The sequence below is a fragment of the Typopeltis vanoorti genome, chromosome 4 (assembly GCF_054136105.1).
Source record: "Typopeltis vanoorti isolate ZY-2024b chromosome 4, IOZ_Tvanoo_1.0, whole genome shotgun sequence".
NCBI classification, from domain to species: Eukaryota; Metazoa; Arthropoda; class Arachnida; order Uropygi; family Thelyphonidae; genus Typopeltis; species Typopeltis vanoorti.
In genome coordinates, this window is record NC_143552.1 from 18357209 (window position 1) to 18373749 (window position 16541).

The 16541-nt window shown below is 36.3% G+C and overlaps 1 protein-coding gene across 1 annotated transcript in view; it reads right to left on the bottom strand.

Annotated features, from left to right (window-relative positions):
• The window catches only part of LOC150107135 (small ribosomal subunit protein mS39-like), a 369834-nt gene that overhangs the window by 194126 nt on the left and 159167 nt on the right, over positions 1-16541 (bottom strand). Inside the window, exon 10 of the mRNA XM_090391018.1 lies at positions 14618-14646. Within this exon, the coding sequence (XP_090247144.1) occupies positions 14618-14646 (29 nt within the window). The remainder of the gene's footprint in view (positions 1-14617; positions 14647-16541) is intronic.

Below are 16541 nucleotides of genomic sequence, written 5' to 3' on the forward strand. Positions count from 1 at the left end.
TAATGTTAAATCTGGTGTCAGACAAGGATGCTCATTATCCCCTTTGTTATTTATTATCTATATGGATCACATTATGAAGGAAAGTGGTATTAAACATGATATCAGAATTGGAGATGTTAATGTCAGTTCTTTGTTTTATGCGGACTATGTTATACTTCTAAATAAATCTGCTACAAGTCTGCAAGATTCCCTGACTAATTTGAATAACTGTTGTAATAGATATGGTGTGTGCAATAACAAGACAAAGACAATTAAAATAGGCAGAAGCATTGAAAATATCAACTGTGTTGTGAATCGAGAACCTGTGGAACAAGTAAAACATTTCAGCTACTCTACATTACAACAGAATCATCGAAGCTGGTATGGTAAGAAGTCAATTCAATAAATTTATATGGAATACGAGAGAAATTAGTCGGAACACTAAATTAGCTGTATACAAGACAGTGTTCAAATCAATTTTAACTTATGGATCTGAGCGATGGCTCAGAAGTAAAACACTTGACCAAAGACTAGAGACCACAGATATGCGAGTCCTGAGAAAGATTAGGGGTATGAACACATGGCATCATTGGCAATATCATATTAAAAACGAGGATATTAGAAAAGAACTGGACATTGTCAACAAAATTCAGGAATGCTTTAGCAAAGCTAATCTCAGGCGGTATGGTCACTTAAACAGAATGGGAGAGTATAGATTAGCAAAACAAGTGTTCTCTGCCAGGTTGGCAGGAAAAAGACCCAGAGGAAAACCAAGATATAGGTGGATCGATATGGTAAAAAGTGCCTTAGAAGATAGAAATATAATATCTGATAATGTTGGAGTCTTGACAGGTAACAGACTGATTTGGAGGAAAATTGTATATCGGAAGTTAGTAATGATGTAAATTTTTCATGTAGTACTATCATATCATGTACATCCCTTGAGGGTACATGGCAGGAATATGATGATGTTTGTTTTGGGGAAGTATAGATGGCCACTGTCCATCTCTTCTTCTGGTAGAGTATGCAATACATCTGATGTGTTAGGGTCAATTGGTAAGTTTAGTTTACTTTCACTGGGTACCGAAGTGGCCGTTTTTTCTGTGGGAGTATCTGGTGGTTTATCTTTAAGTGATATCTTGGCCATAATTTTTTTGACAAGTGGGTTTCATTAAGTAGGAACATTTTTGGAGTTGTCTCTGGAGTAAGGCCATAGGTCATGTGATTGATGCACTCAGCAGAAAAGTACTTGCGATCATAAGGTGCAGGTATGGTAAAATTATCAGATGGTGGAAACAGACAAAGTTTGAGTTGCTGTTGGCACTTTCTTAATTGTCATCTTCTCAGCATAAGAGGATCTCAGAGCAGATGTGATAATGGCTAGCTTTCTTTTTTGCATCCTGTTATGTTATGTTTTGCTCTGTTTTCATTTTTTGTATTTCTTTTTTATCTTTCCATTTTTGCTATGCACAAGAGTAAGCTGGATGATCTCCCTGACAATTGACACATTTAGCTTTTTTTGTTCAGCAAGATTTGTTATCATGCTCTTTACTAACGCATCGGGCACAGATAGTAGAATCATGACAGGCAGTTTGGGAAAGTCTGTTTCTCTGACATTTAAAGCATCTCAGGGATGTACATTCTAACAGGGCAGCTGAGATACCCTGCTTTTACAGATGTTGGAGGCTTAGGTGCATCAAAAGTAAGGATGATGTTCTTGGTTGGAACCAGGCCACCATCCCTATGTATCAGGATGCGCCTCATGCCCGTCACTCCTTCTGAACATATCTCCTCATCAGGAAAATCAAGATGATCCCATTCTGATATCACTCCTCTACAGGAGTTGAATGTTTTATGAGGTGTACTATAATTTCTATTTCACCCATAGTTGTTGTTCTCAGCAGTTTCTCGGAATGTTGCTGACATAATGTTTCCACAAGGACATCACCAGAACAAAATTTCTTAATAGTTTTGGGAGATCCTGCCAGTCCTTCTAAACCCTTCTGAATAAAGAAGAGTGACATTTTCCCTATTGGTTTTTCACCTGTTGCATGAATAATTAAAAATGTTGGCACATTTCATATCTTTTGTTTCTTACTTCTGTTATGCTGTATCTATGGTATCAGTACTTGGTTGGGACTTTGTTAGGCCCCCTGAAACATTTGAGGATGAAGGATTCATGCTCAAGGAGTTTTTGACACCAGAAAATTATTAATTAGTAATTACTCTTTATCCTACCACCTACCATGGAACCACACATGGACGCCCACTACCTGGCAAGCAATGACTGTGCTGGAGTGGAATGCCAGGGCTACCTACGATGCTATACGGGCACTACTGCAAGCCTAGGATCCCGACCCCGGACCATAGGGTGAGAGACTTTCTGCAACACTGTTGACCCTTGCAGGCAAGCTCACTAGCTGATTGATCATGGCTGGGCCATCCAGGACTGCCCGTATTTCTGAAGCAGGGGCCAAAGTAGTGCAAGACTATCAGGATCCTGCTTTCCAGATGTCTACGGATCGCACCACATGGCAGCAGGGTGTTGGATTCCCAGTTATGTCAGTCTGGAAAAAAGGATAGTGAAAAAGACTCAGGAGAAGTAGAGAAAAGAATATGGGAAGAAAAGCAAAGAAAAAGAGGAAGAATGGAAAGGGCCAGTACCATCACTGGGAGGACCCCTCCACCACGAACAGGTGCCCCACATGGAGGGGACTCAGGATATTATGATAGTACTGCATGAAAAAAAAAGTTACATCATTACCAATTTCCTATCAACAATTTTCTTCCAATCTTATCTGTCAAGACTCAAATATTATATTTCTCTCTCTCTTCTAAGGCACTTTTTATTGTATCAATCTACTTGGTCTTCCTCTGGGTCTTTTTCCTGTCATACTACCAAAAGTTTTGCTAACTTTTCTTCTCTCCTTTTGGTTAAGTGATCATGCCACCTGAGATTAGCTCTGTTAACACATTCCTGAAAGTTTTCCCATTGGCTAAATTATAAATTAAAGAGGCCAAGAAATTATATTGTCCAGCGGTTAGCCGAGTGGCTATATGCTTTGCATCCATATGTCTGAGGAAGAAGTGTCCTGGACTCGATCCCCGTCGCCGACATGAAGATGTTGGACATGGACTGCAGGGTTTTTCTCCCCAGTTTATCTGGGGTTTTTCCTCGTGCAAGCAGGCAAATTGGCCCCGTGAACACACAAATCTACAGACATAGGGCTAGCCACCTTATCCTCGGGATGGGTGCGGCTTAGAAGGGCTAAGGATAGCCCTGTGACAGGCCACGAGGCCTAATACGTGAAGGGAAGAAGAAGAAGAAGAAATTATATTCTTGGTTTAATCCATTATCCAAGTTTGCACATGAAGTAACTTCACGACTGGGCAACTTATATATAGAGGTTAATGACTTGAAATCACTCGCCTTAGTATCTCATAATGCAAAGTACATATCCTTAGGAACATAAATAATGCTATATATCATGGGAAGGGTCATACCCAGACTAGTTTCAACATTTGTTGAGGTCTCATCAGTGGGAGCCAGGCCCAGAAGTAATACTAAGGTTGAAGTAATGCAGAAATCATATTTCTATATACAAGTAGCCAAAAGGTGTCACACCTCATTACCAAAATACTCTGGATTAGAGATAGACATTGAAAGTTTTTCCACTTGGATATACTATGTTGTGACACTTTATGGCTAATTCTACATTAAAATATGACTTCTGCATTACTTCAACCTTGGCATCACTTCTGGGGGCTGGCTTCCACTGATGAGACCTCAACAAAGGTCGAAACTGGTCTGGGTAGTGACCCTTCCCATGATGTATAGCATTATGGGATACTAAGGCAAGTGATGTGAAGTTATTAGCCTCTGTATATGAGTTGCCCAGTCATGAAGTGACTTCATGTGCAAACTTGGTTTGCTTACACTTGAATAAAGGATTAAATCGAGAATATAATTTCTTGGCATCTTCAATTTATATACCTGAATGCTAACAATGTCAAGTGCTTTCCTAATATCCTTATTTTTAATACGCTACTGTTATGTGGTGACAATATAATAATTTATACTTTATTGTGTTCTCCTACTTATATCACTTATCTTAGATTGTCACTGTGTAGTGTTATTATAGTTTGCCCACCGATTAGAGATCCTTCGACACTTCTGCGCATCTCAGAAAAAGGAGAATCCATTCTGACAATAGGGTAATCAGTCCGTATAGTGGGATGAGTTGTTTATTATTACCGGTTGGAAAATTAACTTCTCTTTTATGATTATCATAGTTAACTATGTTGCTTGTATAACAGTTGGAAAATTTTACCTATAAAGCACGTGATTTCGCGTGTTGGCGACCAATTCAGAAGTCCTTCATTTCTTTCTCCCCTTCAGCATGAATCGACTATTCTTGGAAAGACACGAAGCAGGGATCTACAAACAGTGGGCAAACTATACTTTAACTATATATTTCTATGGTTTATACACACGAGACTATCGGAACTCTGTACTCTCTTATCTACAGTTAAATCTATCCACACAACTGCCCAATTCTTAGAATGATTAAGTATATTAAATACATTAACAAAGGGTAGACTTCTGAATAGAGTCCGATCCTCAGCAATAACGGTCTGGAATTACCTCCTAATCAAGTTCTGGCAATATTTATTTCATTAAGCTGCGTCAGCCAGATCCCTAGGTTAGAAATTCTTCTTAACCAAGGAGTAACTCTCAGAAAATATACTAAGTAAATCAATCTATTAATTACTCTTTATCTCACTTTTATATATCTCTCTTAAAATACTTTAGTTTGCAGTCATGGTCTCTGTCATATAATTCTTTCCTGCTCAGATTCAGATATTAGCAAGCGGTGCATTGGATTCAATTCAAGGCACAAACCAGGTTAAGATAATCAAAATGTATTTATTAAATTCCTAAGATTACACATTTACAAGAACATACTCAATTGGAATAGAGGTATCCTAAGTTATAAAGTTAAACATAGCAACAGTAATTCACACAGCATATCCAAGCATAGGTTAATTTCACAGCACAAAATTTTGTTAGCATCTTCTAAATATCCTTACTAGTCTAATTCAATCACATCGGTAACTTTATAGATCATTATTCACAACAATTCAAACCACAATTCATTCAAATAATTACTTGAGAAACAGCCCTAAGACTTAAGACACTGCTATCTAATATTCACTATAGTCCTTTTCCCTGCAAGTATAGAGTTCTGAAACATAACATCTCTTTTCTTCTATATCACAATATTCCTCTCTTTCTTAACAAAGAATTACAAAAGGTTTTATATTATCATATTTCTGGAAGTATATTCATTCTGTCACCATATCCTTACTTCGTCCCAAGGAGTGTCCAATCTTCTTCTTCTAGATGATTTTGTCACAGGCTAGGCTTGGACTTCATTGTTCTCCTTTCTTTTTCATCATCGACCAGGAAGAGCATGGCTCAGATCAACCCACGTGAACGTATATGGCAGTCAGTTCCTTCAAGCTTGCTCGGAATGCTGCCGATTATCTCCTCCACGATTAATTCTGTACAACATCTCGAAACGATGGCCGTGAATAACTACACGCCATCGATGAGATCCCGAACTCAAACTCACCCCAACTCCTCAAGAAAATCCAAAGCAAATCCGACGAAAAGATGGAAGACCTCTTATAAGAGGGGCAATCCCCTTTTATATCCACTATCTTTGGCACCATCTTCACTACCATACCCTTTTGCCCGGCACCCTCTTTTGCGCATGTCTCGTTTTTTCTATTCGCGTTTTCCTGGAGAATTCAAATGTGTGGTCTTTATTCTTTGATAAAGTGTACTGGTAACCCTCGCATAACATGGATGTTAGGTTCCATAGAAATGCCGCATTATATAAATCGCATTATGCGAGACTCAGATCACATAGAAAAAGTAGAGTTATGTTCTGAAATCGTTTTTTTTTTTAAATTATATAAACAACGACATATCGAAGAAAAAATATTTTTTATAATTCAGGTAATTCATGTAAAAGTTAAGAAGACATAACTATGAAACAAATGCATATTATAAAATCATAAAAATTACATATTGTACATAAACTTAAGAGTAATTCTATCTTTGGAAACTTTGAATCCAGAAAGTGATGATCTTTCATTTTTCGAAATACAGGTGCATTTTTGCATTTTTTTCCAATATAACCCAGATTCATCTACATTGAACACCTGGCCTGAACTATAAATGTTTATAAACTTTGAGAGCTTTTTGTTTAATAAGATTTCCATCTAAAGGAATTTTCTTTTGAGTGCAATCTTCTATCCAAATCATTAGATATTTCTCCATTTTTTTCTATTAGAATATTGCGTACACGAACAACGTGCTTTGCACTTATGTTCTCGGATTTTGTGTTCATTTTCTTTGATTGTTCGAACTGTTGATTCATTTAAATTCAAAGTCTCTGCAACAGCTCTTGGTTTTTCTCCATTTTTCATCCGATCCATGATTTTAATTTTTTCTTTGAGAGAAATGAATTTTCTTTTCCATGTTGGTTTTTGCCTTTCATTGGAGTTTGTGGCCATTACTATAAAAATAATTTCTTTACATAAAAAAGCATTGCATATTAATTATGCATGTAACTCATCAGAAAGTAAAGTGCTCAGCTTGAGATTAAATCACTTATGAATTTTAATGTGCTTTCCTGGCAGAAAACGAAGACAATTTTCAACAATATTCACTATAATATAGCGAATTTATATTTCCCCTAATATAAATTCGCTATTTATAACTACATGCGGGCAGACACAAATTTAACAAAGATAAAATTTGATTTTTAAGTCGCACGGTGAAAAACATACGAAAAGATAAAGATTATTACAATTTGTAGACCATGTTTTTATTGAAACTGCGTTGAACAAGGGTTACCTGTATTTTATTTCTAACCCAGCTCTCAAAACTATAAGTTAAAATTGGTTTGAATACAACACAATCTTGCAGATAGATAGTTTTTTTTTTTTTTAAAACTAATTTCTCTTATTTTCCATAAATTTATTCATTTGAGTTCTTGTGTACCAGTTTTGCTAATCCTGATGTCTTAAATTTCTATATTTAATTTGTTTCTTCACTAAAAATTGTGCATAACTGCAATATTTTACTTTTTTCAATAGGTTCACCATTCAAAATGCAGTTGATGTTGCAATGTTTCTGATTATTTTCACTTTGGTCTCTTTATTGCTGATTTTCATATCAAATTTATCACTGCAGTTCTTCAATTTAGTATGGAAATCCTCCAGACTTTTACTGGATTTATTCAGAAGTATAACACTATCTGTATAAAGTAAAGAGCTGAGATTAAAATATCCAATTTTGATATCAGGTTTAATACCACTTCCTTTCATGATGTGATCCACATAGATGTGAATCACAGTAGAGATAATATACACCCTTGTACATTATCTCTACTGATTTAACATCAAACCATCCTCCTGCATCTCCTTCAATTCTAACTGCTGATTTACAAATCAAATATACATTTAGTACTGCATAATATAATGTCCAGTTACATTGGGTTTTTCATCTCACAAACAGGCAAATCAGCCTGCAAACACATGCAATTAATAGATGACATAGTGTGAGTGGAAGATGGCATAATGTGGAAGTTGAATTATGTAATTCAGATGGTTGGTTGTGTGTGATGTACATCTAGTGCCCTGTTATGAGTCCTTGGGCTCCATGGAGGCATCATGATAAATGCTACATCATGCCTGCTGTATACAGAAACATACAGTAAAAAAATTTTGCAAGATAAACAAGATGACCTATCTTTCATCATCGAATAGTAGCTCTGAGTTCTCTTTGCCTTCATAATTTCTACTGAAAATGGTGTGCTTAAACATTGTTCCACCACTTTACTGGGGGGGGGGGGAGCAAGATTCCTGATGGGGTGGAGGGGAAGATTTGGTTTATTGCTGCCTGCTGAATCAACCAGACTGTCTGTGAAGCATCTGGCACCATTACTTAAATTAAAAATGGCAAAAAATATTCTTCTTGTTTAATCCTTTATCCAAGCAAATGAAATTTGCATGTGAAGTTTCTTCACAACTAGACTACTTGTATATAGAAGCTAATGACTCCACCTTGGTATTCCATAATGCAAAGCACACGTCCTTTTGGATGTGTATAATACTATGCATTATGGGAAGAACCACTACCCAGACTGGTTTTCACATTTACTGAAGTACTGTTAAAATTTGGGTACCTCTCCAAAAACTGTGAGTGATTTCCAAGATTTTTCTGAAGGAACTTACTAAACTCAAAAAGTGTAACAAGTTATTATTCAAATACTGCAGATTAGAGCAACTTGTAGAAAGTTTTCTTAATTGGTTATAAATTCAGTTAAAAAGTCTTGTTTAGTCACTTATTCAAGTGTAAGCAAACAAAGTTTGCATGTCAAGCTTCTTCACAACTGGACTAAATGGCAATTAATATGAAGTCATTAGTTTTTATACACAAGTAGCCTAGGCATGAAGAAACTTCATGTGAAAACTTTGCTAACACTTTAATATATATACCCAGAGTAAAAAACTTTCTACACACACACACACACACACACATGCAAACACAAAGGAAAGAAATTGGGATAATTAAATGCATTTCACTTCTTTCCCTGCCTCCATTTATTTACAGTACAATACTCTGTCATGAAATTTGATTTATCATTATACCTGCATTCACTTTTCTTTGTTTCCACAAAGAAAAAATTATGTTAATAAAGCATTATATAAAATATTGCAGTTGTTATTAAAACAGTTCATAACAGTAATGTTTTCCAAACTCAAGAACTGCACTTATTGTGAGCCAGCATATATCAAGATATTTTCTTCATCATCAATATCATCAAATTCATAACATGTACCACCAACTGGTATACAGGATATTATGACAGTGCTACATGAAAAACTTACATCATAACTAACTTCTTACTAACAATTTTCCTCCAAATCAATCTGTTATCCATCAACACTCCAACATTCTCAGACCATATAGTTCTGTCTTCTAAGGCACTTTTTACTGTATCAGTCCACCTATATCTTGATCTTCCTCTAGGTCATTTTCCTGCCAACTTGACAGAGAACACTTGTTTTGCTAATCTTTCCTTGCCCATTTTGTTTAAGTGACCATATCACCTGAGATTACCTCTGCTAATGCACTCTTGAATGCTGACAATGTCAAGTTCTTTCCTAATATCCTCATTTTTAATATGATATTGCCATTGATGCCATCCATGCCCTAATCTTTCTCAGGACTCGCATATCTGCAGTCTCTATTCTTTGGTCAAGTATTTTACTTTTGACCCAGCTCTCAGATCCATAAGTTAAAACTGATTTGAACACTGTCTTGTACACAGCCAATTTAGTGTTTTGACTACTTTCTCTCTTATTCCATATAAATTTATTCAGTTGACTTCCTACCATGGTGGGCTTTGTTGATGCTGTTGTCTGTTTCCATATTTAATTCCCATCTTCACTAAAAATTGTGCCTTAAGTAGCTGAAATATTTTACTTGTTCCTTATTCACGATGCGATGATTTTAATGTTTCTGCCTATTTTCATTGTTTTTGTCTTGTTATTGCTGATTTCCATACCAAATTTATTACAACACTTGCAGACTTGTACTGGATTTATTTAAAAGTACAAAAGTCATCAGCATAAAGTAAAGAGCTGACATTAACATCTCTGACTTTGATATCAGGTTTAATACTGCTTTCCTTCATTACTTGATCCATATAGATAATGAATAACAGAGAGTATAATGTGCATCTTTGTCTGACACCAGATTTAACATCAAACCATCTTCTTGTACTTCCTTCAGTTCTAATTGCTGACTTACAACTCAAATAAAGACTAAGCATTGCTTAATATAATGTCCCGTGTTGGAGGTTTAATAGAATATTATCAGCACTGAGAAAGGATTAAAACTAATTTTAATGCTTCCAATATTTCGTCTCAGTCACAGAGACATCTTTAGGGATTACAAAAAACGTTTTGTAACAACACACACAAATATAATACAACAGTGAGTGAAACTAAAGTCCTATATAGGTGGTGTGCCCTCTATGGGGCATACCACCTATATAGGACTTCATATTAATGTTTCCCAAATTTTGGAAAGTTTTATGCAATCATATTTGTTTAAATTAGGTTGATTCCTGAGTGCAGATGCAGATTCAAAGAACAGTCTTTCTTTTATGAATTTACTAGTGGAGCATGGTGTTTTTTTTTTTTTTTCAGGAGATCCTGTAAGTTATATCCAAAACATGGTGTGCAAGGCCAGATTGACCATAATTGTGATTGCAGATGTATGACTTGTGTTTTTGTAACCGGATGGTTGCTGATCTGCCTGTCTGTCCAAAGTAAGCCAGTTTACAAGAACAAGGTACTCTATATACTGCAGGCACTGAGAAAGGAGGGAGCTGATCTTTGGTGGACAGATAAGGGTAACAAGTTTACGGTGGGGTTTAAAAGCTGTATGGAGATTGTACTTTTTTAAACATCTGGCTATTTTTTCTAATGTGCCACGGATGTAAGGTATGGTGATGGCATTTCTGAAGAGATGGTCAGGGAATGGGGAAGGACTTGATTATTTTTTTTGATTCTGTAGTCACTGTAGCCATTGGAAAGGAAGGTGTTGTGTATGTGTTTGAGTTCGGTTGAAAGGGCAGTTTTACTGGAACAAAGATTGTGGGCGCTATTGGTTAGAGTTTTAATAATGCCATATTGCTGAGAGGGGTGGTGGTGGGAGAGTTTGTGAATGTATCTGCCTGTATGAGTAGGTTTTCTATATACAGAGAAAGAAAGATTACCATTAGGAAGGCGTGTTACTAAGGTTCTAGGAAGGGTAAACTATTGTTATTTTCCTTTTTCATCGTAAACTGGATTCTTGGATGTAGACTATTGAGGTGACTGAGGAAGGAGTCTAATGTGTCTGGGCCATGAGGACAAACAGAGAACACATCATCTACATATCTTAGCCAGATAGAAGGTTTTAGAGAGGAAGAGTCTATGGTTCTTTTTCAAATAATAAGTTTAGTTTAATCCTTTATCCATGTGTGAGCAAACAAAGTTTGCGCCTGAAAGTATCTTCAGGACTGGGGTAAGGTAGTGCAACACCTTAGGATGACCTCTCATTGCTTCTGCCTTTGTATCTCCACTACTGGGCCTGGCTCCCACTGACGAGACCTCAATAAAGGTCGAAACCAGTATGGATAGTGGCCCTTGCCTTAATGCATTGCATTACACATATCTGCAAGGAGATGTGCTTTGCATTATGGGAGATACTGAGATAGGAGTAATGAGAGCTTTCTCCACCTTTGCAACGAGTTGCCTGGTGTTGCACTACCTTACCCCAGTCCTGAAGATACTTTCAGGCGCAAACTTTGTTTGCTCACACTTGGATAAAGGATTAAACTAAACTTATTATAGTCTAACCAAGTGAAAAATAAACTCTCAACGTTCTTTTTCAAAATTTTTCATGTAAAAATTAGCCAGAGGGGGGGGGGTGAGAGGGCACCCATGGCAGTTCCCTCTATCTGTTTGTAGATTTTGTTCTTCCAAGAAAAATAACCAGAATTGATGGCAAAGGAAAAGAGCTCTAAGATATCAGAAGGAAAAACGTTATTTAAGAGTGTTAAGGTGTCAATTAGGGGAATATCGGTAAACAGTGAGGAGATGTCAAAGCTTACCAATGTGTCTGTGTTATTTAAAGTTAGATTTTCTATTAGGGTTTTAAAATGGGTACTTTTTTTTATATAGGATGTAGTAAGTCCAGTGAGGAGGGTGGGTCAGAGAGTTAGCCAGCTTTTGACAGTTTGTAGCAAGGTGCAGTAGTGGCATCTATCCTTTGAAAATGGATGAATAACACCATTAAGCTTGAGTTGCAAAAAAAGAAACAACTATGGAGGGAATTTAAGGAGAAGGGTGACCGGCAGGCACATGAACGGTATAAAGTGCAGGCCAGAAGGGTGACGAGTGTGGTAAGAAAAGCAAAAAAGGATTACGAAAGAACATTGGCCATGCAGGCTAAAGAGAATCCTAAACAGTTTTTTAGATATGTAGCAAGTAAAAGGAAAAATGTACATGGCAGCTTGATTTTAAAGAATGCCGATGGTAATGAGGTAACTGAATCAGTTGAGATAGTTGAGTTACTGAGTGAGCACTTTGCAAAAGTATATCATCCAGGTGGTGACATTGCAGAAACGAATAAACCAGTAGATTATACGGGAATTGTGGTTAATGAAGTGGAGGTGAGTAGTCTATTGCATAACCTCAATGTCAATACATCTGTGGGATTGGATGGTATACCAGCTCGTGTTGTACGAGAAGCAGCTAAAGAATTGTCAGTACCCTTGACCATTTTGTTTAATTTGAGTCTCGGGTCTGGGTTAGTCCCGAGCGGGTGGAAAGAGGGGAAAATAGTTCCACTGCATAAAGGTGGTTCCAAGACTGCTGTTGTAAATTACCGACCGATTAGCATATCAGGAATCATTGTCAAGGTCTTAGAGAAAATAGTCAAGAGGAAAATACAAGATTGGATAGAAGAAAATGGGATACTGTATCGGGGACAGCATGGTTTTGTGAAGGGTAGGTCATGCCTCAGTAACTTGCTCACGTATTATAACACAGTGACGGCTGAACTGGATAAGGGTAATGGGTTTACGGTGATTCTACTGGACCTTGCCAAGGCCTTTGACAGGATTCCACATGGAATTCTAATCAGTAAATTGCAGCATATGGGAATGGACATAGGGTTGGTGAGATGGATAGGAGGGTGGTTGACGGAGAGATATCAGAGAGTGGTTTACTCGGGAGTAGAGTCCACAAGACGGCCTGTGACTAGTGGTGTGCCACAAGGATCTGTTCTTGGACCACTGCTGTTTAATTTGTTCATAAATGATATAGGAAATGATCTGAGAGGAACAGTTCATTTGTTTGCGGATAATGCGAAGTTGGGTAGGGCAATAGTGAATGCAGATGACGTCAAAATTTTGCAGGATAATTTGGATAGATTGGAGGTCTGGGCTAAGGAGAATGGATGTCAGTTTAATGTGGCAAAATGTAAGGTTATGCATTTTGGGGTGAAAAGATTGGCGGCAGTTTACTGCATTGGTGGAACCCTGCTCCAGGAAATTGATGAGGCACGAGATTTAGGAGTGTTGGTAGATAAGGAATTGAAATTTAGGGGACACATTGCAAAAGTGACCAAAACAGCTCATCAAATCACTTGGTTGCTGAAGAATACGTTGACAAGCAGAGACAAGCAGGTTATTGTTCCTCTCTATCGAGCCTTGATAAGACCCCATCTAGACTACTGTGCTCAGATTTGGTCACCTAGGTTTCTTCTTGATGGGGAGGAGGTGGAGAGGATCCAGAGGCGAGTGACCAAGATGATAGCAGGTCTGTGGAATGAACCGTATGAGAACAGGTTGAGGATTTGTGGGTTGCAAAAATTGGTTGATAGGCGGAGGAGGGGAGATATGATTGAGACATTCAAATTACTGAAGGGTTTCTATAAAATTAATTCAGAAGATATTTTTGAGAACACGGCTGGTTGTGGGAGGACTAGGGGACATCCATGGAAACTGGGCAAAAGTGTGGTTAGTAAAGGTGTTAGAGCTGGGTTCTTTACTTTTAGAGTAGTGAATGAGTGGAATGCGCTCCCTGAGTCTGTAGTGGATGCTGTGACAGTGAATGAGTTTAAGGCGAGGTATGATAGATACTGTATGAATGTCAAATAGTTGTGATGAATATGATTTGGGCCTCCCTCGATGAGTCTAATGACTCCTGGAGTTGCCCGTAATAATAATAATAATAATAATAGTTCAGTTCTTGACTCACCGATGGTGATTTGCATTTTTGTATTCATTGTATTCACAGTAAAGGAAGAATATAAATATATGATAGTTTCCTACCTTGTTAACAGACAACGGATTGGTAATAGACAATAACAGACAATGGTTTGGATTTTTTTTTTCTTTTTTTGACTGTACTTTTTTTATTATGTTAAGATTTGACAACTTTTATTTTTCTGCATGTAAGCCGAAACTGTGGGCTAATGCATTTTTGATTATTTATCATAAAATTTATAATATTCATAATATATTAGTATTATAATAATATTAACTACTTTAACTGATGACTGTTCTGCTTGAAACAGTGTGCATAGTGTGCAAAAATTCTTGTACAGTAGAATAGCAAACTACCTTAGTGTTATCATATGCTGTTTATTCAGATATTATATAGACAGTGTGACAATAAAATATGCAACACAAGACCTAAAAGATCTTGCTTTATTCGTATATGCAGAAAAATAAGTAAAAACATGACTGCTAGCTACTGAAGCTCGAACATGCCAATGTATGATTATCATGGTCAGTGCATTCAACCACAAACCTAAGTTCATTCTCAAGAAACTTTACTATAACAAATCCCCTGCTATATAAAAATAGTCGCTTTGGTCCCTACAAGTTTGCTATAGTAAGAATCAACTGTATAATAATGCTGCTAAATGGTTATTAGAATAGATTACAGCATATGTTAAAACAAAAATTATTTTCAGAAATGATACTGTTCTACTTACTAGCTCCATTGCCGTTATAAAGAAGAAAACTGTAATACAAAACATGAGCAAATTACAGCAGCTGTTAAAATATATTTTCTTCATTTAATATTTAATATTTTTAATTAATAAGGGTATTAGACAATGCAAAAATCACAAATTTCACCAAATCTGGGGATGGGTAGAAGCTCTCTTTGTACACCAAAATAATATTATATGATTATTAAATAGAAACTGTGTGCTGCAAAAATAATTGCTAAATATAAAAGCAAAAATTATCACTGTTTTTCAGATGAAACCTCTAATCAGGACTCAAAACATAGAAGAGACAAAGAAAATAAAAACATCTATTATAACACTTTTCTGTTTTATGCATGATCTTTTATGAAAGAAACAAAACATGAATTTTTGTTTCATCTATGATGGAAAAATGCACTGAAAACTGCAGTCAGTTTTTTCTATATGTAAAGCATCGGGAGAAAGCAAATGAAAGATGAAGTATAGCTCAGTCCATATGTTTACAAAATGCACAATATTTCTCCTGCATCTATGAGCATTAACTCATTTGACAACTGCTAAGGAGGTCAGTGAAAGTTAATCTTTTACAACCAATACAGTTAATGGCTGATATTTGGCTAGGAATAAGAAACAAGACCCTTCAAAACTGTTTTGCTCATTATGGTTTTAAGTATTTAATAACAGATATACTACCAACAGTGAAATGGTTATTTTTTTCTATCATTTTTTTTCGTCTCTGTAAAGAGATTGTTTTACACTGAGTGTTAATTAATTACACAAGAGTTCATTCCAGTTGGCGCAATGACTTTTAACTCTATTTCTTTTAGAATTTGGAAAATTATTGACTCAAACACCAAATAAAAAATATATATACATTTAATGAAACTAAAACATTCTTCTTCTTTAGTATTCTGAAATTGAGCAGATTCTTCTTTTAGTAGCAGAAACTTTCCTTCCACTCTCTTCTGTTCTGAGCCTACTCTTTCAAGGTTGTGTACCTATATATCATCTAGCATTGTTTTCCTTACTCTTCCTCTGGGTCTTTTTCAGTCCATTTTCCTTCAATGGCATCTCTGATGATTCCATTCCCTCTCAGAATATGTCCAATCCAGTTTCCCTTGCTTCTTTTTATCCTCCTTAACAGGCTTCTTTCTTCTTCTACTCTTTTTAAGACCTCTTCATTAGTTATTTTATCTGTCCATTTGATTTTTTCCATCCTTCTCCAAATCCACATCTCAAAGCTTTCCAAAATCTTAATTTCTTCTTTCTTCAATGTCCAAGTTTCAGATGCATAGAGGGCAACACTCCACACATAACATTTTATTAGTCTTTTCTTTAGGTTTCTATCCATTTTACTTCTGAATAAATTCCATTTTCTATTAAAGGCATCTCTTCCCATCGCTATTCTTGCTTTTATGTCACTTTTACATCTTCCATCACTGCTAATAACACTTCCTAGATATTTAAATGTCTTTACTTGATTCAATTTTTCCCCATTTATTCTGATATCCATATTTGCCTCTTTCCTTGCTATTTTCATCACCTTTATTTTTCTGATGTTAATTTTCATTCCATAATTGATACAGGATTCCAGTAATCTGTTCAACAGATATTGTAGTCCTGTTTCAGTGTTTGATAGTAATGCCTTGTCATCTGCGTATCTTATTGCAAATATCTGTCTACCTCCAATCTTTATTCCTTCTTCCGAATTCTCCAGTGCTTCTTTTAACATTGCTTTGGAATACATGTTGAACAAAATTGGTGACAGAGAACAGCCTTGTCTTACTCCTTGTCCAATGATACCTGGTTCTGTTGTACCATATATGTCTCTCACTAGGGCAGTTTGTGCCATATATATAGTGAGATAATTAGCCTTCTGTCTTTCCAATCTATACCAATCTTTTCCATTACTTCCACCATCTTATCC